Source organism: Lycium ferocissimum, chromosome 12 (assembly GCF_029784015.1).
Source record: "Lycium ferocissimum isolate CSIRO_LF1 chromosome 12, AGI_CSIRO_Lferr_CH_V1, whole genome shotgun sequence".
Taxonomy (NCBI): Eukaryota; Viridiplantae; Streptophyta; class Magnoliopsida; order Solanales; family Solanaceae; genus Lycium; species Lycium ferocissimum.
The window spans coordinates 24,014,756-24,038,825 of record NC_081353.1 but is presented as its reverse complement, the minus strand read 5'-3'; the positions used below and the strand labels follow the sequence as shown (position 1 = coordinate 24,038,825).

The 24,070-nt window shown below is 35.1% G+C and overlaps 1 protein-coding gene across 2 annotated transcripts; it reads left to right on the top strand.

The window, feature by feature from the left end:
* The first annotated feature begins 7,938 nt into the window (after positions 1–7,938).
* Positions 7,939–19,729, top strand: LOC132040982 (subtilisin-like protease SBT2.5). Of its 2 annotated transcripts, none has more exons than XM_059431693.1 (11): positions 7,939–8,123; positions 9,169–9,385; positions 11,219–11,363; positions 11,464–11,858; positions 12,494–12,589; positions 12,688–12,760; positions 15,318–15,603; positions 16,381–16,706; positions 16,916–17,183; positions 17,601–17,882; positions 18,944–19,729. In XM_059431693.1, exons 2-11 carry the CDS (start codon positions 9,210–9,212, stop codon positions 19,348–19,350), a joined length of 2,454 nt encoding a protein of 817 aa, XP_059287676.1. In that variant the 5' UTR covers positions 7,939–8,123; positions 9,169–9,209; the 3' UTR covers positions 19,351–19,729. The 2 variants fall into 2 exon arrangements, with proteins under 2 accessions (XP_059287676.1, XP_059287677.1); XM_059431694.1 differs by lacking the exon at positions 7,939–8,123 and adding an exon at positions 8,305–8,322.
* The last annotated feature ends 4,341 nt before the right edge of the window (positions 19,730–24,070 follow it).

The window sequence follows — 24,070 nt, the reverse complement described above, 5'->3', positions numbered from 1 at the left end:
TACGAATAATGTATTGAGTATGTAAGGCATGAATAACAACATAATGAAAGTATGGAAGGAACATGAGATAGGAGAAATAACTTGTACATCTGATTGCCTCTTAAGGCGGATTTCATGCATGCTTAGCTTTTTAGAAAAACATTTTTCATACATATATAATATAAGTGTTAGTCTTTGCGAAACGTGCAGCCCGATCCATAAATGTTAGTGTTGCGGAGCGTGCAGCCCGATCCATAAATGTTAATGCTGCGAAATGTGCAGCCCGATCCATAAATGTTAATCTTTGCGAAATGTGCAGCCCGATCCATATATCATATCATCCCGTGTCTGGGGTATCCCACATCCGGGGCATCATCATAATCTGCCCACTGCAGTGGTGTGCACAATAGGTGTCGTACCCGGTTGACTATAGCGCGGCTCGGTAATGAAAAAAAAAAAAATATATATATATATATATATATAAGTGCAATGCAAGATTGAGCTCAGAAGAGATATCATAAGAAGAGTCGGAGTGACCTATCGTCGTTACCCTCCGACTATCGTTATTGTCGCTACGTTCTTTATCTTTTCAATTCAAGAAACGTGGAGAATAGGAGATATACCTCAATAATAATTATATAAGTGATAAAGATTGGCTCAACTGATTAAAATACCATTAGCTCAACCTCAACATGAAGAATAACATAGTGAACAACCTTCTTCCAATCAACAAGAAAGATACAAGGTGCGGGAAAGTACTACTACACAAGCCATATTTAAATCAAGGAAACTAGCTTCACCATTAGGGAGCGAAATCAACTCAACTTTAATGGAAAAAGTACCACGATGAACATTATACTTCTCTCGGTAAACAAGAAGGATAAGGAATGTGAGAAAATATTTCAATGTGAACTATTCATGAGAAGAAGTAAGGTTAATCATTTTGGAACACCCTCGATACATGTTTAACGGAAGACCTTTCAAATGATAACCAAACGGAATATGGAAGCATGGAGAGTTCTTTTATACAAGTCATATAGGAATTAGAGATTAGCTCGTTCATTCTTGGATATGATCGATACAATTTAACGGGATAACATTTCAAGAAAAACGCATTTGAATTCTAGTCATGCCAAGAAAAGAAGAGAAAAGCCCTGCATACCTTAACGGCAAAGTTTTCCATGTTCCACGAATCCTCGAATACCTTACGAATGATAACCTATATCATACGACCAATTTGGGATCAATTCCAAGTTCATAGCTTATGGAAATACTCATTGAGGGATTTCGTCAAACAACTTGCAGGCATAAGTTCGTAGGGTCATTTGTAGTTCAATTCCTCTATACAAAACTACCATTTTCTTCTCTTTTACTCCTATTCCTCATTATCATTCCATCCATAACTCCATAATTCCAAGAAATGCATTTAAATGACAAGAAATAGCCCAAACAATCAAGTCCATCCATAAGAATTTATATGAGTTCATAAGAGTGGTATTCATGGGATTTTCTCCCCAATTTCTAAGTCTAAACGTTTGTAAAGTTCAAGGAGATGCAAAGAAGGTTAAAACATACCTCAAGTTATGTAGAACGCTTCAAACTATAAATTACTTCAAGGCGAAGTTTTCATCCGAGAAGCAAAATAGTGAAGAAATCATGATTCCGTAATCGCCATGTTGTTCTTCATGTTAAAGTTGATTGATTTGCACTTGGATTGGTTAGGATTCATGGGGGTTTTATTTGGAGAGTATATTAGGGTTTTCTTGGTCTTTGAAGATGAAGAAATGGAGATAAAATCGTGAAAAGGTGACATATATATACAAGGGCAAAAATTAAGCCACCGACTATGCTGGTTGTTCCTGCAGCAGTTTGCATCCTTGAACGGAAATGCAAATATCTCTCTACTCCGACGTCATATCGATGAACAGTAAAATGACGTGGAAACTAGACTCGTAGAGCTTAAATTTGATAGGTGGATCTCCCCTTAACTCCAAGTATATTAAGAGAAAAGCTCTGAGACATCTGACCCAAATTTCAGTGAAATTTACAAACTTAACTTGCGACGCCCTTTGTCGGCTTTCGTATTACAACTCGTTTGACTTTCAAAGTTAACAAGAGACCATTATATGATTCAAATACTTCATATAATTACTTGATTTGCATGTGAAACACTCCTAATCTCACCCAAAAGTACAAGTTATTGTATTCCCAACTTGCCAACTTTTGACGAAACTCATGCTTCTTTGTTTCATTCACCCTCCAAACCTTCCGCCACTTACTAATATTATTTATAGACTCTTATAACCATTTAAATTAATAAGCTCAATCCCTTTTAACCTCAAGATAATTTCTTTTGCACTTGCGTTGACTAACTCATGATGCGACTTTAACGTGCGAAAATCCGGGTGTAACGAATGTGGCCTTATCTAAGAGATCTATATCTGACACCATATGATCAGTTGCCCCAATATCTATAATCCATTCTTTTAGAATCTTTGAAACAAGTAAAACTTTACTACTAATTATACCTGCTGCATTTGCATAAGCTCCTGTAGGCTGATTCACCTGAGCTTGATTCTGATTCAACAGTTTTATGATCTGCTCATATTGATCCTTGGAAAAAGAACTAACTCCACCTTGATTCATTTGACTGGATGAGTAGCTAGTAGTTGTTTCCATTGCTCCACCACTCAGAGTTGGAGCTTGTGCTTTAGACAGATCTTCACATGGTTGATTGTCAGTGCTCCAAGAATGAACATTGTAAGCAACATGTTCCTTTATTTTTTACTTGAACCCTAGTGGATACCATACAACTTTGTAGCAAGTTTCTTTAGTATTTCCTTTCAGTTTACAAACCTCGCAGAATAGATTGTAGTTTTTCTTGAACTTCTGATTTCCTGTCTTAGAATACATTGCAGATAGATCATGAGTAAAACCATTTGGAGTAGCTCCCAATAAACCAGTTGAGTTGTTTGAACTGGCTGGTGATATATACTTTTGTCCTTCATCACTAATAATCATGACATAGGCCTGATTGACTAATGGCAAGGGAGACATAAGTAAGATCTGACTTCTTGCTTGTTTGTAGTTGTCATTTAATCCCATAAGAAATTGACATAGCTGTTGTCTCTGCAGATAAAGCACAAAGTCTCTTGACCTTTTACAATTGCATCCAGGAGAAGGAACAAGGGATTGAAACTCATTCCATAATTCTTTGAGTTTGCTATAGTACACACACAGTTGAAGTTCCTTGACTTAAAGTGGCTATTTATTTATGTAGGTTGAAGGTTCTTGACCCATCTACCTTATCAAATATTTCACGTAAATCCTCCCAAACTTAATGAGCTGCGGTAGCATACACCATACCTCCAAGAAAAGTAATAGACACAGAATTCATAAGCCAAGACTGAACTATAGCATTTACCCTTTCCCATTGATCCCATAACTCTTCTCTAAACTTTTCTTTCTTGCAAGTGCCATTAACCAATCCTAATTTGTGTCTTCCTAATGATTCCAATCTCATTGATCTATGCCATAAATCATAGTTTTCTGGACCAGTCAATTGAAATGAGAGTAGAGAAATGCCACATACATCATTTGATTAAAGATACAAAGGATAGTTATGATCCAATGCTTGTTCAATTCCAGTTTCTGTGTGACTGGTATTTCCATTTCCAGTCGAAGGAGTAGGGTTTTGTGCAATTCCATTCAACACACCAGTTGCATTCGTATTGGTTCCTGTTCTTATATCAAGTCTTCAATATCTTGCAACTCAAAAAGTTTCAGAGAACTTTTGTCAAACAGATTTTTCAAGAAAACTAAAAATGACATAAAACCATGAACAGATCGAATGTGTTGAAGAATTCAATTGATCACAAGAGCGTAGAATCGATGTTCGCTACTCTGATACCATGTCGAACTTTGTGATTTACATTGATGAACACTTAGAACATTTAGGAGAAGAATAATGAAGATACATTGAGAGGAAGAAGAGAAGATGAGAAGATGAGAGAACTAATTGTGTTCAATATTATTCAATGATATGATGGATATACAGTTACAATAAGGTATATATACAGATTAAGATTCACTAATCTACTGATTAACTAAGCTAACATAGTAACTAACTGGTTAATACAGTAACTAACAAATTAACTAATTTATGGAAGCTAACTGCCTTCATAACTAACTTCTGGAAAGAGTGTAATTACTTTTATACCCTTAAGCCTTATTTCTTCATTACTTAACATAATCAAACCGAAAGCAACATTGTAAATCATGAATCAATAGACTCTCCATAGACATGACTATTTGTCTTTAGAGAACAGTGAAGTTTCTACTGTTGGAACACAAAAGTAAATTAAAGAGAGAACCCAGACAAATTAATGCAATTCTCGAATTAAGGATATAAACAAAATTAAAATGGTAAATGTTTTCTTAAAGTAGAAACTAATAATAATACAAAAATCAAATCACAATCTATGGTAGGGACTCAATTCAATTTCTTTAACAAGCGTGTATTGGTTCTTTTTGTATAGTCAAAGCACATGAAATAATAATGACTCTTCAATAAATTTAATTCAACTGGAGAAGGGGGTCCAATTCAATTCTTACTATTGTTATTATGCCATTCCTATCATGTGTTTACGAGGTTCCTTTTGGAAAAATAAATAAATCATAGTTTGGAAAATTTATTAGGAAGAAATTTTAATACTATCAAATTATCCTCAAGGCCTACATAAACAACGAAGAGAATATTTAGACTATCTTAATCTCTTTTTCTTACCACATTTTGAGTTTTGATTAGAACATTATTAGAAAAACATTTATTGGTAATTTGGTATACTACAAAACTGTAGTATTATATATTGTTGAATTGGGGGACAACAAAACTTGAGATGATTACAGAGATTAACCAATGATAATTAATCAGAGTAGACAAAAAATTTAAGTTCAAGTTTCACAAAAAATTTAAGTTCAAGTCTCACACCGTTGCACATTATCATAAAAAAAATCCTACGAGTTGGCTCATGAAAAAGTAGTCTTGTATCGATGATGCGCGTTGAGGACATAATTAAGTAAATAAAAATTTATCGTCTTTAAGTGTTAGACTTAATGGGACGATTACATAATTTAGCAAATATTACTTAAATATAAATTACCTTCTTATAAAGAAAAATATAATAGATTGAAAATTTAGAACATTAACTTTATGACTGCACTAAACAGGCCAATTGTTTGTAATTTTTTTTTTTTTTAAGCAATAGGTCCACTCAATTATTCAAAATTTATTGTCAAAGGGAGGAAATGTGAGTGTGACTAAAGAGTCAATTTCCCCCTTCAATGTAATTACTAAAAACCTTATTTTCAACCCGCCAAAATGGGAAATAAGAATCCAACTGCTTACGCCCCAAATTTTCACATTTTTTATTCTCACTTTTTTGACTCCATTAATCTAAAAGTAAAATAAAATAAACAATTGTCTCTTATTACTCAATCTTCAAAAGTGTGTGCCATGATGAAATGACTTTTTAAAGAATTAATTAATGGCGTGAGCTTTTTTACAGCTATGCCGAAGATTAAAGTTACCAATTGTGTGCCCTAAGGTTTTAAAAAATGTCATAACATCCCCTTAATCTATTTGAATTTGTAATAAGGTATGGGGAGCAAACTTTTATTATTTAGCTAATTGATTAGTAAGGTTTATAGAATTTCAATTATTTGTGGTTATATAGCCTATACAATGTAAGTACTGATTAAAATTCATTAAGATAGCCTATACAATGAGTAAGTGTTAAAATTCTAAATTTTTGTTTTTACGCTCTAATTAAATGTATTGCTTATATGTGCAATAAATAAACTAATTAAATCATTAAAAGGAAACAATCCCTTGAAGATGTGACAAATACATATAAAGGTGACAGGTGCGAGAGTATATATTTCTTTCTACTCAAACATACATGCGGACACTGAAAAATGTATATGTATAAATATATAAAGTTTGAAGTGCCAATTACACTTGTCGGATGTCCTTGAAGAAACATTTGAAATCCTGAATAATAAATGCTATGAACTACAATTTAGTACTTTGTTACAAATATGAAGTTTAGCTAACACCAAGCATTAAAAAGTCACATGATATGGCTTTAAGCTTACTTATTCCTAATATGGATCAAAGTGCAATCTCAATTTTATAATCTACAGTATTTGATGCGTTCCAAAATAACATGGAGACTCTCACCTCGTGACTTCTAATCTTTAATAGTAGTAAATTTTGTCATTAGTGAATTGCCCCAGAATCCAAATCTGGTTGTTGATGAGAAAATTCGTTTTAACTGTTGCTTTAACTCTTTTCACGTCCATTACGGAAACAATAAATATAAGGTATAATTTACTATGTTATCCCTATTTAATAAAAGTAGATTGATTGTTTCCTCTTAGATTTTGTGCATTCTTCTCTATTATTAAGGTATAGTTTGAAACAATTACAAATTTTTTTCTTGAATTCCTAAACTAACAATTATTTTGAATTAAATTGACTGTTAATTTGAGACAGAGGGGTTATCCATTTTATTTTCTTCTCTTTCTTTTGTATGGTGGCTTTCAGAAGATTTATGTCGTATGGATCTTAGTAGCTCAGCTGGTTGGCTACCTGAACTTTCACCTTATTGGTAAGGGTTGAATGGCCACGTTATAATTCCCTCGCCTATTTTCCCTTCCCTTGCCCCCCTATGTAATTAAAAAAAGTTTTTTTTTTTTTTTTAAAAAAAAAAAGTTTTATGTCCTTATATTATCATGTCCATCTTTTCATGGGTAAAAAAAATGTTATTTCGTAAAAGAAAGATGGGCCTGTCGTAATAATTACAAAAATCTTTATTTGGGTTAATAATGATTTCATACAGGACTCCTCCATCTTCGGTGATTTTGTCTAAGCGCGTTACTACAGTCAACATATAAAAGCATCACAAATATAGTATTAAGAAAAAATAAAGAGAAAAACAAAAAGATACTGATAAATAACATATATATAAAATGTCCTTTGATTGAATTTAGCTACTATATCAATCATTCTTATTATAATAAAAAATTGTTTATTATACTAGTTATGAACTTACTATAACCATCTTGCTTTATTTATGCTTTGTATAGATCTCATATGTGGAAGAGAATTATATGATTAGAAAATCAATATTATCTAATATTAAAAAAAAAAAAAGATATTTTGACAGTCCTACTTAGAAGCATGGTTCATTTAGTAAAGGCTGAATAAATTGACATTCCATAAACTTATTAGTAAAATTTATTTAAAAACTTTACTTATGACTTGTTTCGCTTGAGTACTAGAAAATATAATAAAGTGTTTATATCAGACATTTTTGACTCAAATTTTTGAAAAAGCTTCGCGTATGCTCTCAAACGCTCGTTATGCAGATAATTTAATCACTTAAAATATGATACATCCTTAATAATACACATTAACTTCATTTAGCCGTAAAACCTCAGACATGTTCCAATTATTATTGATGTGTATGCTTTAAGAGAAGTCACCCGCACCAGATATTTACACCAAACCAATGGATATATGACATGTATATGAAGATGCACAACTATTACTTAACCGTGATTAATAAATATTTATATTTACTTCATTAAATTATTTAATCATAGTTGCATTAATTTAGTGTAAAATACCCTGTTGGCCAAGTATTTACCTATATTATGTGAACGCTTGAGAACACGAGCATAAACTTTTTCAAAATATAAGTTAGAAGTGTCTAGTTAGAACACTTTATAATGTATTTACTTTCTCAATTAAAACACGTTATAATTCGAGTGTCTAAATAAAATTTACCGATAAATTTAATTAAAGTAAATAACTAGAAAATTGAAAATGGAAAAGAACCCTAACTACCTCCACCACTACACTCCACTAAGTTCTATTTTTGTTTTTTCACTTCTCTCTCTTTCTCTCACTACATATACATACACATTTCTGTATCTATAGCTTTAGCATTTCTCTACTCTTTTTACTCTCTTTAGAGTGACCCTCCAACAAAGTTAACAACATAAAAAAACAACAACTTCATATCATTGTGTGATCCTTATTCCATTTTCATGGTGCCTTAGACACACACAAAACAAAAGTATAATATACATATTCCCATTTTTAATCTTTTTTTTTTTTTTTTTTTTTTTTTTGCTTTGTCTGCTTAAAAAAGAGTTCATATTTACCATTTTTGTTAATTTGATTCTTTTCTTGGATCATTTTGTGAGTAAAGATCTCAGCTTTGTTACTATTTTTACTTGGTTTTTTTGTGCTTTTTTCTTCAATTTGCTTCACTTGTAAGTAAACACATTTTCTTGTAATGTAGCTTTTGGATCAACTTATTAGTGTAATATGTACTTGTAAAATTTTTATTACTTATGTTTTTGAATGTAGTTTGCATTATGTAGTTAATTTTGGCATCTGGGTGTTTTTTATTATTTTTTATTTTTATTTTTTTGGATATTTGGATTTTTTAAGTTTATTTGTGAGTGCCATTTTAAGTTTCTTGAACTGGAGTAAATTCTTGCTCTGTATTTTGCTTGCTTTATTAGATGGGTACAAGGTGTGATGCATAGAGTACAACACAAGCTTACTCCACAATTAGCTTGCATAATTGTGCAATAGTATTATTTTATCTTATTAGTGTAATATATACTTGTAAATTTTTTTTGAATGTAGAGATGAATATTTGCATTATCTAGTAAAATTTGGCATCTAGTTTTTTTTTTTTTTTTTTTTTTTTAATTTCTTGAGGTGGAAAGAATTAGTGCTGTGTATTTTGCTTGCTTTATTAGGTGGTGTACAAGGGATGATGCATAGAGTACAACACAAGGTTTCTCTACAGTTAGCTTGTAGAGTAGTACAACAATAATATTTTATCTTATTTGACATCTTGGGTTTTCTTTATTTATATATATTTTTTGAATACCCTTTGAGTTTCTTGAGCTTGAGTGAGTTCCTCTTTGTGTTTTCTTGATTTTGTGAGGTGAGTACAAGAATTGATGCATAGAGTACCAACACTAGTTTCCTCAGTATTTAGCTTAGTAAATTACACATGTGTGCTACTTTGGAATAATTATGTTATTTTTGGTATTTTGGATATGATTTTTGTGGTGGTTGAATAATTAATGATTTTTGTGTAGGTATCTTGGAGTTTGGAGGTGTCTGAAGAGACTGTGCTAAAATGGGATTTAGTGTTGTTGTTGTTGTGTTGTTATTATTGAGTATCTTGAATGTTGGAAAGGCTGAAATCTACATAGTAACAGTTGAAGGAGAACCTGTCATAAGTTATAAAGGTGGCATTGATGGCTTTGAAGCCACTGCTGTAGAGGAGTCTGATGAGAAAATTGATACCACTAGGTATGGCCACCTTTTTTTTTTTTTTTTGTGTGGTTATTTTACCATTTTTTTCCTTCAGGTGTTTGAACATCATGCCTTAAGGCAGGTGAAGTATGAAAACTACAGTTGATTAGGGTGTGTTTGGTATGAAGGAAAATGTTTTCTTGGAAAATAAGTCGGTTTGATACTTATTTTCTAGTGTTTGGTAAGTAAGCAAAAAAAAAAAAAAAAAAAAAAAAAAATTATTTCAAGAGCATTTATATGTAATCTAGCAAAATACTATGAGGGGTTTGATGGGGTGGGATGGTCAAGGGGTGGGGGTTGGGGGAATTGGGTGAGTGGGGGAGGAGATAATGAACTTGGAATGCAACTTATTGAACTTGTTTTCCCTACTTTTATTAGGGAAGTCATTTTCCTCAGTTTTAAGGAACTTGTTGTCCTAGAGAAAAATGTTTTGGCCAACCAAACATGAAAAAATTGGAAAACATTAATGTTTTCCTTCATACCAAGCATACCCTAGTCTGTCTATGTGACCACAAGGTTCATTTGATGTTTCTTTTGCTGACTTTTTATACTTGATGAAAAAATAAATAATCTTGTAAAAAGCTGTTTAGGTGCTACCTTAATTTCCAAATATTCTTTTTAGAAGGTGCTTATGGACTCTGATGGAGTTGATAACTTCTTAACTTGTGTTTGACTTTTTCTTAAGTTGTTGGATTAATGGCCTATTTGTTTCTTTTTGTTTTGCTAATGATGGATGCTGATGTAACTAACATCTAGTATCTTTGACGGTCATTTTCATTCAAGGAAACAAAATTCATCTGGAATTAACACTTTTTAACAGTTAACTTATCAGAGGAAAAAAGAAAAAGAAGAATTTGTTACATTTGTGCAAAATGCATTTGTTTAGAGCTAAAACTAGAGTACCTAGGAGAGATTGCAAAAACCGTTGCATTATATTTCAGTCAGTGGATTTTAATTAATTTTTTGTCCGAGTTTTGCTAATATTTGTCTTTAAATGAAATTCTATCAAATTTTGTGTTACAAGTCTCAAAAAAAAAAAAAAAAAAAAAAAAAAAGAGAGAGAGAGAGAGAGATTCTATCAAATTTTCGTTTGTGTAAATTTTTCTTTCAGTTTTAGGTGTATGTTAGAGAGGAAAGTGATGTTACAATTTGTGACAAAATGTGATTGTTTTGAATTTTGTAGAACTTGGTAAGATAATCAGTCTGACATTGTAATGTTACTGCTTTGAGATTCATTTTTACAAAATGGTTAATTCTCCAATCTCCATGCATGTGCATTTTGTACAATGTTCACTACCTTCCACGATGCTCACTTGTAAACAGTAATACGATGACGGACATAAAAAGAAATTTGAGTTTAATATGAAGTGAAACATTCACCTTGAAAATGTTTTCTATTGTTTGATAGTGAGTAGAAAATATTTGCTGGAAAATATTTATTGAAGGGCAAGGATAATGTCATTAATTGGTTAGCATTTAACATGTTCAAAATGTCATCAGTTAGGTAGTGTTTTGCATTGTTAAATTTGATGATGTTTTGAATGTTAAAGATTGATACTAATATTTAGGTGTTGGTTGGAGCAATTAATATAGAGTAACAGTTCGGATAACTTTAAAAGAAATGTTTTTTGCTCATAAGTTAGGGAAGTCATATTTTTTCATTTGATGAAACCTTTTTCTTTAGAAAATGTTTTATGGTAATCAAAACACCAGAAGATGTCTTCAGTCTTCATGACGGAAAAAATGTTCAAGAAAATGCTTTCCGTCAGATAACTGTCTGTGATGGTGAAACCTTATATGCTTACTCTTATTTGCATTGTGTGCTTTCAGTGAATTGGTTACATCCTATGCCCGACATCTGGAAAAGAAGCATGATATGCTTCTAGCTTTGCTATTTGACCGTGGGACCTACAAGAAAATCTACAGCTACCGTCATCTAATAAATGGCTTCGCAGCTCATATTTCACATGAACAGGTGACACTATGCTCTTTCAGAGACTGCTCGTCTTTTTCCTTCTATTAATTGTTGAGCATGATCAGTATTTTCTTACATAAAGAATATATTATATTAGTAGGCAGAAATCCTCAGACGAGCTCCTGGTGTGAAGTCTGTGGAGAGAGATTGGAAGGTCAGGAGGCTTACAACTCACACGCCACAGTTTCTGGGGCTTCCTACAGGAGTATGGCCGACAGGTGGTGGATTTGACCGGGCAGGCGAGGATATCGTAATAGGTTTTATCGACTCTGGCATCTATCCACACCATCCAAGTTTTTCAAGCCACAACTCTGAACCCTATGGACCTCTTCCAAAATATAGAGGAAAATGTGAAGTTGATCCTAACACCAAGAAAAAATATTGCAACGGGAAGATTATAGGTGCTCAACATTTTGTGGAAGCTGCAAAAGCAGCTGGTTCATTTAATCCTGAACTTGATTTTGATTCTATTCTAGACGGTGATGGACACGGAAGGTTTGAGCTTTAATTATTTACGATGTTAACTTCATTGTGTTTTAAAAGCTATGGTGTTTTCCAACTGCCATCCATTTGGGTAAACTTCAATTTTTCTTGGCAATGGCATACACAATTGCAGATGCTAAAAGAAATTAAGCATTTTATGGGAGTTGAGAAATAGCTATATTCACTTGAGAGACTCCATCGTTGCCTGTAGACAAAAATCTCTTATTCTTCAGTGTATACTAGGACTGAAGTACCTTTGATTGTCAAATTACCTAAATGATATAGACTTAGTGATAACTAACAACGAAACATTATTGTCATCTTCTGCAACTTCAAATTTTTCCTCTCTTTAGCAACATCAATACATAGAGCTACTTTAATGGGAAATCATTCTATTGATATCGTCATTTTGAACTGATAAAAATAACTGATGAAAAAGAGAAAAAAATGTCTCGTCATTTTGAACATGCTTCCATGCAAGAGGAACTGCTTTATAAGATTGATCCCCCCAGATTTTTTTCGTAAAGCTTCAATATTTGAAAGCTACTTTTCTCATATAGACTGTATTTCTAGTTTTTAAAAGTTTTTCACTACTGTCTTTCAAGAATTAATGTATCCAGACTGACATCGATGGTTCTTTTTGCCAGCCACACGGCAGCTATCGCTGCTGGAAACAATGGGATTCCTGTCAGAATGCATGGATTTGAGTTCGGAAGAGCAAGTGGTATGGCACCTCGTGCGAGGTATGTTAAAGTAACACTTCCAATATTTGACTAGCGTAGTGTCTGGTCTCTTTAGTATTAGAAAGTCGTCTAAAAATTGAAATTCTTATTCCTTGTAGAATTGCTGTATACAAGGCACTATACAGACTATTTGGAGGGTTTGTTTCAGATGTAGTTGCTGCTATTGAACAGGTATGACCGATGAAAATGATTAATATGGATAAACTGTATGCATGTGAACTTTAACTTAGAAATTGTTGGGTGTTATAATCAACATATTTTATTTACCTTATTAAAAAAAAAAAATAATCAACATATTTGAGTTCAGCACAGCAGAGATGAGGACATTCGGGTTGACCTTTATAACCAAAAGAGTTCGCTTGTGAATTGGTTATTCTCTGTGGCTCAGACACTTTTTGTGTGTTCTTAAAATAAAACAATCACAAAGGTACCCATTTTATTGCTTACAGGGTCTCTCTCCTCAATATAGTAATCCCAAAGATTTCCCTAGATAACAAACACTTCTAATGACAAAACCAAAGAAGATTAGCTCTAGAATCTTGTCACAACCAGTTTATACAAGTTGAGACTAAAAGTCTTGTAAACATCAACTAGATAAAGTAGTTAGATATCAAAGCTAATAGAAACAATGTAAAATTAGAATTCCTTCACAGAGATAGAAAAGTCGAAGCAAAAAGATGATACTTATATCTGACCCATCAGCCTTTGTGGGCAATGTCTAGTAAATAACATGTTATCGAGAAGGCTACCGAGTAATAAAAGAGCTTACTTTAACTTGCAAACTGCGTTTATGGGATCAAGGCCGATTCTACATGCTGCTCTCATAGTGAATGGAATGGTAGATTCAAGGTTTGATAAGTTGGAGTTTGGATATCGAGAAGCATATAATCATGTAAATTCAGAGTTCTGCTTTTGTCCATGGTGCTTCAGTTCAGTGGTAAAGACCGAATGTGAAATGTGAGTTAGGTGCATGTCATGAGTTAGAACTCTCCCACTGACTAAAGCCTGATATAATTGGAAACCCATTGGCCGTAAAGGACACTGGATATCGTCTGGTGATAACCACCAAAAGTTTGGGATCACACATACGGCCAGTTTAGTCCTAAACACCGTTGTAGACGATCATATATGAGGGAGATTGGGAACCTTTGCACTACTTCAGGACGACAACTGCATCTAACGGAACCTGCTTCGTACAAAACTTCACCACCCCAAAATAATTAACTCTTACATGAGTTTCCGTCATACTTTTTTCTGAAATGAACACAAAACAGCAAAGTAAATTGCTGTGAGTCAAGGGATTTGCTATATATTTATTGTGAATGACGAGCTAAGGCAGCAAAAATTGTTACTGTTTCAGCGTATTTAAACAAAAATTCAAATGGGTCACGAATATTTCACGACCTGCATATTAAATTTAAAAAAAATATTATGATTGATATGACCAAACAATGGAACTGTATTAGAACAACAGCCTTTATTCAAACGTCTGACATTTCCATCTGTAAAGGAAAATCTTTTGAATTAGATTATTAATTCGCAAGTTATGAGCATAATAATTTTTCAAAAAAAAAAAAAAAAAAAAAAAAAAAGAAAAAGAAAAAGAAAAAATGGGTAGTTCATAAATTAATATGCGAACTGTAAAAAATAATAATTATTATCTAGTTCGCATTATCAAAATTGGGCAGGATTCGCTCAATCAAAGAAAGTTCAATTCGATCTTAGCCGATCTAAGGTTTACGTCTCTCCGGCCCCGTTCCGGTGCACTATTCGAGAGCTCATTAGGCCCTCCGCTTTCTCAATTGAAAATGGCAACTAGCCTATTGATGAAGCAGCCTAAGTCATAGAAGAAGTGGATCTGGAAGTTGCAATATGAGAGAACCCTTGCGCCCACGGGAGTCCTTTCCTTTGTTTAGTCTAATTCTATGTCTTCTTGCGAACTCTATATTTTTTTTTAAATGGAGCAAACAGACGTCAGGGGTTGTCCGGTGAAAACTGTAGCAGTTCGCAGCACAGTTCACGAACAACACCTTTTGGTATGTGAATTTTTGAGCAACCCCGTTTTGTTTATTGGCTTCCAAAACGTTCCCATAAGGCTCTGGACTCCTTTTGACATCATCCTAGTGTTTTGTTAATGAAAAAATCTTCTGAATTACAAAAAGAAAAGAAGAAGAAACGATAAAGGTGTTGTGAAACATTGTGTACAATTGTTAGAAGAATTGATGCAACAGAACTTGTACGTTTTTAAACTGTAAATTGAAAGAGAAAAATATGTACCACCAGTGTTTTAAAGAGAGCGGAAAGTGACTTGAGTGCAAAGCGTGAAATGAAGTGCACAATTACAAAAAATTATAAACACCAAAAATATATTAGCTCTGTACTATAGTAATGAACTTTTAAAGGTTACAATAATGCTGATAGTAAGTCAACTCCTCTAAGTTGAGATTCAAAGAACTAACTGCAACTCGTTAGGGATCACTTTAAGCGATGGCTTTTAATAACACTATGTACAACTCGTTCATTCAAAGCAAATCAGAGCTGAAGTCAACTTGGTATTAGCAAGTATTTTTGGGGCATGATTTGTAAATTGTTGTGGTTAGTGTACTCTCATTTGGAAAGTTGTAAATAGAGCTTATAAATTTGCTCGAATTTGATATTTAATTGGTCTTGCAGTGACAGCGTCATCTTTTACACTGTAGAACTGATAAAAGGGTACTTTTATTTACAGGCTGTTCATGATGGTGTGGACATTCTTAATCTCTCTGTGGGACCAAACAGTCCACCAGCAACTACGAAGACAACGTTTTTGAACCCTTTTGATGCTACACTTCTTTCAGCTGTGAAAGCCGGTGTATTTGTTGCACAGGCTGCTGGAAATGGAGGTCCTTTCCCTAAAACTATGTTGTCTTATAGTCCATGGATAGCATCAGTGGCTGCTGCAGTTGATGATCGTAGATACAAGAATCATTTGACATTGGGAAATGGGAAAATCTTATCCGGAATCGGTTTATCACGTAAGCGATTTATGCCTTTTGACATACGCTAAGTGGTGCCCCTCAATCAGTTGATCTTGCTCTGATTCGTTCATTAAAAGTCTAGATCAGCTTTAGACCCCATCACCCTTTGTTTTTACCTAAACTGCAAATGGCTGATTCATCTATGTTAAATCCGGAAACTTTTACATGTTCGGTCTTACAGGAAATTTATGATTGCTGAAGTTTCAATATGTTTCTTTATAACTTTTTGTTGTGGCTGGGTCATATTTTTTTTCTTCTTTGTTTATTGTTTCCTGGGTATATGTCCTTCAGCCCTTGATTCATCTACTACTGTAAAGTAGCACATGTGGTTTAAGTAACAGCACCATGCAGAATAGCTTGGCAGCTGCTTTGCCCTAGCTGGCATCATTTCCTATTTTCCTTGTAATAGATCTTCCATAAGTTTTTAGTCGCTCATGACTTCATGCAATGAAGTCTAATCCATGTCCTCAATTGCCATGTCATTGATATTGTCGTTCCGTCTTCTCCCTGTCTGGCTTCACAAAGTTCATCGGCTTTTGAAACTTCAGATCCCCCAAAATAGTGTAATGAACTGAACGAAGCGAATAAAAGAAAAAGAAGAAGAAATGAAGGGAATAATCAGATACTTATTGATGTTGAGATGTAAGATTGTTAATGGGGTGCTAACTGTGTGGTGTTATATCTTGACCATTTTACACTCATATGCTAATATAGAGACTTAGTTTTTGTTTTAAATCTCTGCCACTACTAAGCAAACGTTTCGGTTTTCTACAGCTTCCACACATCCAAACCGGACATTCACTATGGTAGCAGCAAATGATGTTCTTTTGGATTCTTCAGTTACGAAGTACAGTCCTGCAGACTGTCAAAGGCCAGAAGCTTTAAACAAGAATTTGGTGGAGGGAAACATCCTTCTTTGTGGCTATTCTTTCAATTTCGTAGTTGGCACGGCGTCGATTAAAAAAGTCGCGGAAACAGCAAAAGCTCTTGGTGCTGCTGGCTTTGTTCTTGCTGTAGAAAATGCTTCACCAGGAACAAAGTTTGACCCTGTTCCTGTTAGACTTCCTGGGATTCTCATAACAGATGTTTCCATGTCAATGGCAAGTATCCAAACTCTCTGTACTCTTTAATTGGTGTCATTGCAATTCTCTTTTAGCTTTTTGTTTTGTTTTGTTTCCTTTAGGCTGTTTCCCAAGGAAAAAAAGGTAGTAGCTGCCCCTTCTAATGACTTAATTCAATTAGCTTGTATAGGTAGAACTTTCTCTCTTTTTTACGTTATTTAAAGTTGTATGCTTGTATCTATTTTCAGGAGCTTGTAAATTACTACAACATCACCACTTCAAGAGATTGGACTGGACGAGTTAAGAGCTTTAAATCAATGGGAAGCATTGGGAATGGGTTGAGGCCGATACTCCAAAAATCTGCACCTCAAGTAGCTATCTTCTCTGCTAGAGGACCTAATATCAAAGATTACAGCTTTCAAGATGCTGATCTCCTTAAACCCGATATACTGGCTCCTGGTTCTCTTATTTGGGCTGCCTGGGCCCCCAATGGGACAGATGAAGCCAACTATTGTGGTATGTAAGCCTTAATATTATTGTTTATAGGTAAATCAATTAAAATGTTTAATGTTTCCTGTTAGATGGTGCCATTTTATGAAAGAGGAAGAATTAGACGCCCGTATATTTAGAAAAGTCATATTTATTTTAATTTCAAGCCTATTTTAGACTTGGCCACAAACAATGAACTAGCAGTTGAGTTTGTGGCTTCTTTACCTATTTAGAAATATAAAAGATGTCTTGTATACGGAATTTGATGCTCCTCTTGCTTAAGTCAAGAAAATTGATCATTTATGTCCATTTGGTTGGCTTTAAGTTCAGACTAAAACAATAAGTGATTTAAAGTGATAGTGGGAAACGAAAACTCTGACTAGAAATACTAAGTTGCATAGTCAAAATGCATTACACATACTTCAAAAAATTTGCTTGAATCAGGTGAAGGATTTGCAATGATCTCTGGAACCAGCATGGCAGCGCCCCATATAGCAGGAATAGCAGCCCTCATCAAGCAGCACCACCCTCATTGGAGCCCTGCTGCTATTAAATCAGCATTGATGACAACTTCATCAACCATTGATAGGGCGGAGAGACCGCTTCAAGCACAACAGTATTCTGGATCTGAGACCTTGAAGCTCGTTCGAGCTACTCCATTTGACTATGGAAGTGGACATGTTAATCCTAGAGCAGCTCTGGATCCCGGACTCATTTTTGATGCAGGTGAACTTCTGTTCCTCTTTCCCTCTAGTTTTGATATAGCTTATTGTTTCTAACCAGATTTGGAATCCTACTTAGATAATCCTCTTGCTAATTGGGAACAGTTAGCGCCTTTAGCAATTACTAAAGCTGGAGATCCTATTTGACTAATTGCTTTTGATACACTTGAGTTTTGGACCTTGTGTCGCTGGTCCTCAGGGATTTCTCGGTTATAAAAAAAAAAAAAAAAAAAAAAAACTTATTTTGTTTCAGTGTAGCTTTCTGACGAAAATTTTTCAGCTTCCTCATAATAACCACTGTAGATTCTGTCTCATGCCTTGCATTATCTTTGGTTGACTGAAGTCGAACGTACATTTCAGTTACGTTGTTGTCATTTCTATTGACTTACAAGGATTCGTCTGAAGGTTGACATATACCTCTTGTCTTCTCTTGGGTTTATCTAAACATCTTTCTTTTTTCTGAACATGAAACATCTTCCCCTAGCTCATTAGTTCTGGCTTAGATATTTGTTGTACAGCCAGCCAGTCTTCTTTTTGTAAGCTCAAATGCTATATCTTGTAATTATTGCATCTTCTTGATGCCTTTGATTAATACCACTTACTTCATCAAAAAAAAAAAAAAAAAAAAAAAAAAAAAAAACATCTTCCCCTAAAAGAGTAAGTAGAATTCAAGAAATGTAAATGCATATAAGAAATTTTAGTGGCCAAATCTGCAAGTAAGAAACTTACATGGACAGAAGTACGGGAAACTTATAATAGAAGATTGTCTCTTCATCAAAAATAGTACTCCCTCCGTCCCATTTAAATTGTGACTAAATATACAGATGCGTCATTCTTTTCGGGACTGAATAAAAGGGAAAGAGTGTCACATAAATTGGGACAGAGAGAGTATAATGGAAGATTGTATTCTCGCGAACTTGCGATAGAAATGCAGTTCTTTGTCCAAAACTTTTGGAGCTCTATAGTGGGTGTAACATTATACGGGTTGAATATCAAATGCAAACAGCGTTCCTGAGCTCCATTTTTCAGTGTGTTGTGATTGATTTAGCTTTTGTTTGATTTTAGGTTATCAAGATTATTTGGGGTTTTTGTGCACCACACCTGGAATTGATGCTCACGAAATAAAGAACTTCACACACTCCCCATGCAACTACACCATTGGTCACCCATCAAATTTCAACTCACCCTCAATTGCAGTTTCACACCTCGTGGGAACTCAAACAGTCACACGCACAGTGACAAATGTTGCTGAGGAAGAAACTTATGTTGTAACAGCACGAATGGCTCCAGAAATTGCCATTGAAACTAATCCTCCTGCAATGACTTTAAGACGTGGTGCCTCAAGAAAATTCACGGTAACACTTACTGTCCGATCAGTCAGCGGGGCCTACAGTTTCGGAGAGGTTTTACTGAAAGGTAGCAGAGGGCACAAAGTCAGGATCCCTGTTGTAGCTATGGGTTATGACCGATAAGCCGGTGTTTGCTTTATCCAAAGTTGAAATATCTCGTTTGCTACATATTCTTTGGATCTGTGAGAATAAGAATGCATATGGTTTAGATGTGGTTTCTCCAAATATATAAGCTATGAAGTGAAAAATCATGTAAAGTTTAATAGTATGAGGGGAGAAGGTAGTTTCTTCTTCCCATCTTAAGTTTTGTTAATTCTGTTGTAACATGGTGGAATGCCTTTTATCCCCCTTCTGGTATGTATGGCATATAGGCCTTCAAGCCTTTTTTAAGAGTTAGAAAAGGGAAGGTAGGTAGGTTTGTATCTTCCTAAGTTTATTTTTGACTTCTCTTGTATAAGTTAATCAAAGCTTCCAATTAATTGCATTTAATTATTTGCCACTATGCAGTATCCCTTGGTCCGGCCCTTTCCCGTGCCCCGTGCATAACAGGAGCTTTGTGCACCGGCCCGTCCTTTATAATCATTTGCCACTATGAAGTATCTTTTCATTTGAGCACTCTACTATTCTCTCTTTTTTTTTTTTTTTTTTTTTTTTCTTTTTTCCCCGAGATAATGGTTCTCAAGTATCACTTTTTTGTGAGTATCCTACTTAAACTATCAGATGTTTGCATTCTTACCTAAAACACGACTATCAGGTGTTTGCATTCTTACCTAAATTATCATCAACTATAGTAAAACACACTTCGAGTAGTATTTGATGATGCATGGTGTGCATTTTTTTTTTTTTTTTGTGTGTTTAAAAAGGGTGCCAAATGGCACTCCACGAAGATAATTAAAGAAATTAATTGGAAAATTAAACAAAATTTAAGAGATCATGGTTAAAAACACATATGAAGTATCACTTCACCATTAGTACTAGTCGAGGTGTGTTTTGATAAATAGTTGGTGATAGTTCAGGTAGGAAACACAGGCACTTAATAATTCAGGTGTGTTTTGCTAAATAATTGATCATAGTTCAGGTAGAAAGTGCAAACACCTGATAGTTCAGGTAACAAACTCATAAAAAAGTGATACTTGAGGTGTGTTTTTGATCATCATCTTTTTTTTTTTTTGAAATGACTGTGAAATCCCCAAGGGCTAGATTTAGCACAATTGGAACATCAGTGAATATAATGGGTCTGTCTCTCTACCTTTCTCCACTTAAATATCAGGCTTTTGTCAGCTACAGAATTTGGAATCGTGACGTGCGCTTAATTTATACATTACACTGTTCTTACCATGGAACCAAAGCCTTGGGCTACTAGCATACGATTCTTTTGCATTGCAGTTATTTTTTTTCTTTTGCTTAAGCAGTTCTTGCTTTCCCTTTTCTTCTCCTTTGTGTTAACAAGTCCAATGATATTGCTAGAGTAGAAATAGTCTTCCCAGCGCAATTTGCGGAGTGTGACTGTTGTACATGGTGTTATTTTGCTTTGGTTTGATAGTTTATTTTCAAGATAATCGATCCACTTGAGCTGATAGTCTTGAAAAACCTTGCAGTCCTGAACTTGGAAACAAACTTAAAAAGGTAATGAATGTTGAAGATCAAAATATTTTGGCTAGGTACTGTTTGCAACAAATTTTTATATGCGGAAATAAATTACAACCACAAACAAAATATGAAGAAACAGAGACTTTATTAATGAATATTGCGGGTACAAGATCTGTTTGCTCCCTTGATTCTTCTCTCTTAATTTTCTCTGTGATTCGAGGGCCGTTAGTAGCGTATTTCTATAACGTAGGATGATTTGGATTTGGATATATGTGGACTTTCTAGGGATGTATTTGATCTCTCTGAAAGGATATTGTGGATCTTCTTGAAGTATTTAGTTGTCAAGAAATATCCGGACACATATTGACCTCTTTTTGAATACCCATGAGTTTATGGGATATTTGAGATCTTGATCTTTTTGTAAATACTCAAGAGTTTATGGGATATTTGAGATATCTTTTCAAGAGAATATATGCCCCCTTTTATAGGCATGATCTAGGGTTTATGGTAGAGTAGCCTCCAAGAAACCCTAACTGACCTTTCTTGTCTTTGAAATGTATAGTATCAATAGTTTTCTAGGTACAGGGGCTACTAGAACTGGAGGCTTCGTTAAATATGACTTGATATTCTCGAAGGCATTAGTACATGCTTCGTCCCACTTGAAAGGGGTGCCTTCTTCATGAGACGATTGAACGGTTGGCACCTTCCAGCTAAATTCGAAATGAATCTCCTAATGTAAGCTAGCTTCCCTTGCAGACTTTTTAACTCATGAATATTTCGAGGCTCGGGCATTTTCAAAATCGCATCAACTTTGGCTTGATCAATTTCGATTCTTCGATGTCGAACAATAAAACTAAGGAATTTTCCAGAAGTAACTCCAAAGGCACATTTCAATGGATTCATTCGAAGTTGATATCTCCGAAGTCGCTCGACCACCATTCTCAGGTCTTGTAAGTGGTCGCTCCTCTTTCTTGATTTTACCACCACGTCAGCCACATAGCATTCAACATTTTTGTGGAGCAAATCATCAAAGATATTCTGCATAGCCCTTTGATATGTGGCACCAGCATTTTTCAAACCGAAAGGCATCACTTTGTAATAATAAATACCCTTGGGTGTACGAAATGCAGTAAGCTCTTACAAATACCCTTAGGTGTACGGAATGCAGTAAGCTCTTACAAATACCCTTGGGTGTACGAAATGCAGTAAGCTCTTCATCTTTTGGTGCCATGCGAATTTGGTTATAGCGGATGAAGCCGTCCATGAAAGACATTGCCTCGTAACCAAAGGGTAGCATCAATCATCAATTACGGGATGGAAGCGAGGAAATCATCTTTGGGCATGCGTTGTTAAGATCTCCGAAGTCAACACAAACTCGAATTTGGCCGGTCTTCTTTTCACCGGAACGATACTCGAAACCCGTAGGATATTTAACTTCACGAATAAAGCCGGCTTGATGAGTTTGTTGACTTCATTTTCGATTGAAGGAACCAAATCGGTACGAAATGCCTTTGGGCACTTTAACAAGACGGGCACCATTCTTGACCGCCGGATGATGGATCAGCTACTTTGGGATCTAATCCGGGCATCTCTTTATAACTCCAAGCAAAAACATCCCTATACTCTTTGAGTATTTCAATGTAAGTGTCTTCTTGTTGTTAGAAAAGCACTTAGGTAGGTGGGCCTTGGGTCTTCATCAGTACTAAGATTAACTTCTTTCAAGGAGTCTCCGTGGTCTTCACCCCTTCTTCAAGTTCGGGAGGAGCATCTCTAACATCTTCATTCTCTCGAGGATCACCATCATTGAAAGATATGTGGTAACACGCGGAGATGTCCTCCAACTTCTCAAAGAACTCCATCCGAAATGAAGTATCTTGATCACTTTGTGGAGTAATATGATATAAAGAACCTACACTTTCCCTCATCTTCGTCACGCTCCTTGGTATACACCACGGTGTGAGACTTTGCTTTAGCACCTCCCCATATGAAACCACAAGGTTTGTTTGTCGCCTCATTCTAGAAGGAATAAAACTTTGTATATCCTTCTGGGTTCTAGGCAAAGTGAGCATTTTAACGCTTTGATAATCTTTGTGGAACTTGTTCTTTACTTCTTCTTCAGCTTCAACGGCCCTAATCTCTCAAATACAGAAGCTTTTGTGGCAGACTTTCCAAGATGATCAAACACCGAAGGCCTTTTATTGGAAGCAAATGGACTCATTTTCCACAGTGATATAGTTGGTACTTGCCCTTCTTATGGATATGCGAACTGGCGGAGGTTGTTTATATCCCAAACTTTCGCGTGATTGCATCATGGTAGCTCCTGATGGAAGTTTCCCTAACTTTGACGGCTTGTTGGGGTTGCACCCAGCCTTGACAAATAACTTGTAAGCATTTAGATCAAAGCCTTCATTTGTACGTTTTGTAGGGAGTGCCATATTTTGCAGCGAATTCTGAGCCACGAAGTCTCCAAGTAGCTTTAAGTACAAATTTATCGCGTCAATTCGTCTGATAGGAAGAGTTAGCCCTTCTAACACATTTCCTTGAGCTTCAGATGGTTGACTTTCCTCTTTCTTCAACCTTGAAACATAGCAGAGCACGGGAGTTGTCTTCTTCTTCTTCAAAGACACGATGTTTTCTTTATTCGGATTGGAGTGCGGCACCTCAGCACTAACTTTAGCTTTTCCAATAGTCTCATCAGCACTTTTAGTTGCGATCTTATCACTCTTGGTAGTTGTGATGTCATGGACTTTTACTTCTCTCAATGTAGTTCTTGAGTAGAACTTTGCGTCGACTTAAGTGCGACTGCGCGATCAAGAATGGCTTATCATCAGCAACTATCTTCTTTTCAACCCTGCCTTCGAGATACTTCAAACATTGATAGTAGGAGGATTGGACAACATTGTTCTCGTGTATCCAAGGTGATATTTGGCACAAATATCTAAGTTTCGTGTCACTTTCCCTCTAAAACTTAGTACTTTACTTGCTTCTTGAAGACAAAATTGTTGTATCCTGGCTTATGTCGTTATGTTTTGTGAATAGGTGCAACGCATCCATTTGGGGGAGAAATGAGCAATTTGGTGCACTTTTGGAAGCTTTGTATCCGATCGTGGTGATGTGAGAAGCGGAAGTGGTAGAGAAGAAGTGATGGTAGAAGGACCCGTATCCGTCCGCGTTGCGGGGCAAAAGCGGAAGAATACTATTTTGATCAAGTTACACTCGGAGCTTTCCATCCGTATAGCGGAAGAAAAGCGGG

Bases quoted from the DNA above. Each gene is read 5' to 3' on its own strand.
- LOC132040982 (XM_059431693.1), top strand. From the start codon at position 9,210: ATGGGATTTAGTGTTGTTGTTGTTGTGTTGTTATTATTGAGTATCTTG. The intron at 9,386-11,218 runs GTATGGCCACCT...GTGTGCTTTCAG, and splicing joins GAGAAAATTGATACCACTAG to TGAATTGGTTACATCCTATG. The intron at 12,761-15,317 runs GTATGACCGATG...TTTTATTTACAG, and splicing joins TAGTTGCTGCTATTGAACAG to GCTGTTCATGATGGTGTGGA.